A 3,352-nucleotide genomic window follows, 5' to 3' on the forward strand; every position below is an offset into this window, starting at 1 on the left:
CACTCCAAATGCAGAGTCCTCTCCAAGTGAATCCCTCGGACCGCTGTCACAGACTGAGTCCGCCGCTTTTGTATAATCACGTGACCACAATGAGCCAATCGAATACTTTGTACACAGGAAGAATTTTTTTTTCTTGATCGTAATCTGACGTATTTGAATTTCGTTCGTATTAAAATAGAAGCACCAAAAGTAAAATACAGCCTTATTCTCTTTGTAGTCAGGAAATAGTCTCATCACAGTTGGATTTTCGATATTTATTCCTAAAATTGAAATAGTACACAGCAAAAGAATGGCCGGTAAATGTGTTTTGGATTCCCGAAAGCGAAATGACATCAAACTCCATCTACATATTGCACATGTACAATCCAAATGCAGAGTCCTCTCCACATGAATCCCTCAGGCCGCTGTCACAGACGGAAGAGATTTTTTTCAATTCATCGGAATCTGATGTATTTGAATTTCGTTTGTATTAAAATCGAAGCACCAAAAGTAAAATACAGCCTTATTCTCTTTGTAGTCAGGAAATAGTCTCATCACAGTTGGATTTTCGATGTTGATTCCTAAAATTGAAATAGTACACAGCAAAAGAATGGCCGGTAAATGTGTTTTGGATTCCCGAAAGCGAAATGACATCAAACTCCATCTACATATTGCACATGTACAATCCAAATGCAGAGTCCTCTCCACATGAATCCCTCAGGCCGCTGTCACAGACTGAGTCCGCCGCTGTTGTATAATCACGTGACCACAATGAGCCACTCGAATAGTTTGTTCACCTGAAGTGATTTTTTTTTCTAAATCGGAATCTGACGTACCGGCATTTGAACTTCGTACGTACTCAAATAGAAGCAGCAAAAGTAAAATACAGCATTATTCCCTTTGTAGTCAGGAGAGAGTCTAATCACAGTTGGAATTTTGATTTTTATTCCTAAAATTGAAATAGCACGAGACAAAAAAAAATGGCCGGTAAATTTGTTTTGGATTCCCGACAAATTTTCTGGTCCTTGTCTGCCGTTTTGTTTTTTTAAAAAGAGAACAGATTGCATCTGCGACCATGCGCATCCTACGACACGAAAGGGAATTACAATACATAAAAAGTGAACAATGGCCAAGACACAGTGACAGTGAAGCACAAGTGTCAAAATAATTACAGGACAAAAAAAAACCCCAACAGTAATTCAACACTGCCAAGCTTATTGCACACAAAACGAAATAGAAAGGGGAGAAAGAAAGCTTTTGTCCATTTTTCTGTTGTTGATGTTGTTTGCCAAAATATATTAAAGAAATGGAGTGCAACCTTGAGTGATGGATGCTCCTTTTCGTCGACAATTTCGAGTTTCATCAAAGAATGACCTCGATTTCCATACTATTTTTGAGACCGTGGTCGTCTTGGCATGGACGAGCGTTTGTATATATCTTGTTCTTCTTCTCCCACTGTGTACCCATCATTGGAAATGGTGATCATTGCTGTGATCTGAAAACTCGTGACATTCCTCCCGCGCCTGAAGGCGGGAGCTGTTGCATATGTGGGTGTCAGTCCCACCTCTGCATTCATGATCATCCAATCACAAATCAGCGTGATTTTTGAGGGAAAAAAAAAATTATAGTGTGTATGTTATTAAAATGGAGCACGATTTTCAATTGAGACAATGAACGTCAGTGGAATCAGGTCACAGAGCAATTTCTGCCACCACGGTAGGCTTTTCAATTTCCTCGACGTCTGTCGCTAGATTTCTTGTCACAGTGGTGTGACATCATCAAAAGACCACATTGTGATATTTGAGGGAAACTTGTCGTCGCCTGTTTGTGTACCAGAGGAAGCCTGCTATTCCCCTCCACCACTGCTTCTCGGCCAGTGTTCCCAAGAAGAAGATGCAGACAAGGTCAAAGATGACATGTAGAAGAGACACAAGAACCACAGTGCACTGCTGCGACTCGGGGGGGTCATTGTTCCTCTTCTCACAGCAGCGCCAGACTTCCAATGTGCGGGTGTGATGACACTGCCTCAGGAAATGAAGGCCCCGCCTCCTCAGCCAGAAGTCAGCGTTCATGCAGACTGAGGGTGCAGACATGAATCGGGCGCTTTTATGTGTGCTGATGGCTGCTTGGAGTCTTGGTAAGGTCATCCGAAGCAAATGCCACTTTCAACTGATTTCTGACCACATTTGTTGCCTTTTTGTGACAGGAAGCAGCGGCCAGAGAGTGCACCAACCCGAAGGGGACATCCACACAGTGGCGGGTGCAACAGTGACACTGGAATGCAGGTATAAAACATTGGGGAGCAACGACTACATCTTCTGGTACAAACAAGAAGCCAACGCAGCACCTGAGTTCATCCTGAGCCGATTTAAGCTCGATCAAGGCAAGACGGCAGAAAAGTACGCTGACAGGTATCGCTGCAGCATGGACGCCAGCGCTCGGCAAGCTCCTCTGCGTGTCGAACGCGTGAAGCTCAGCGACTTGGGAGTCTTCTACTGCGCCCTGCAGCCCACGCTGACACATCCACTGGCCTGCCTGCACAAAAACTCTTGCAACCGTCTCATCTCGTAACATACATGGGGGGCGTGGCCTCACAGGAAGAAATGGGTCAAACTGTCGCAGAGCTGCAAGTTAGCGTGACAACAGGCTGTTTTCGTGCTGAAGGAGGATATTGTCCTGTCCCATTGTGGCCCAGCGGGCCTAAAAACGTACTTTGTAACTCAATGAGGATGATTTTTCGATTCTACTTGCCGCTCACTCGGTCATGAGTCTCAGATGTGCTCCTTTGCTCATCTGATTTCAGACTCCATATGGATTCCTTCTGGTATTTCAGTGTCCTCTCCTTCTTTCTGATCTGACAGCCTGAAGCCAAATGAATTAAGGCGTCACTTCAAGACATTACACCCAATCACGCTAATAAGCCGCTTGAGTTTTTTCAGCGAAAACGTGCCGAATATTGCCAACAATCATTCCGCTTCGTGACTGCTCCTTCAGTGAACTAAAACACAGGTCCCGGCTACACATTGAGCAGGAGTCGAGAGTTGCTGTGTCCTGCTTCAAACCTCACTTCGAAAAGCTGTGCATTGCAAAACGTGCTCATTGTAGTCATTCCTGAGTAGGGGTGTTCACACGGCAGACATTTGCTTCGGTGCTGCACCGATGTATTTTGTTGCGCTATATCTTACACCGGAGCAATTGAGTAGGGGTGTTCACACGGACAAAGCCACTGACGAAAGAGAAGCGTGTTACCCCGGTGCAGCCCCACTTGCGTTCACACGGCAGTTCCTGCAGCGGCGCGAAACGATAGAAAACAAAGAGCTGTCGTGTTGGTTTTTTTTAAAGCATACACAACTCAAGCAACTACTGTACAGAC

General features: G+C 44.9%; 1 gene segment (V, D, J or C); it reads left to right on the plus strand.

Annotated features, from left to right (window-relative positions):
* Positions 1-1,881: 1,881 nt before the first annotated feature.
* On the plus strand, positions 1,882-3,062 carry LOC109530798 (T-cell receptor alpha chain V region HPB-MLT-like). The segment is given in 2 exon segments: positions 1,882-2,116; positions 2,186-3,062. Coding segments are annotated over 2 exon segments (432 nt in total).
* The last annotated feature ends 290 nt before the right edge of the window (positions 3,063-3,352 follow it).

This window comes from Hippocampus comes, unplaced genomic scaffold, assembly GCF_001891065.2.
Source record: "Hippocampus comes isolate QL1 unplaced genomic scaffold, H_comes_QL1_v1.1 scaffold493, whole genome shotgun sequence".
NCBI classification, from domain to species: Eukaryota; Metazoa; Chordata; class Actinopteri; order Syngnathiformes; family Syngnathidae; genus Hippocampus; species Hippocampus comes.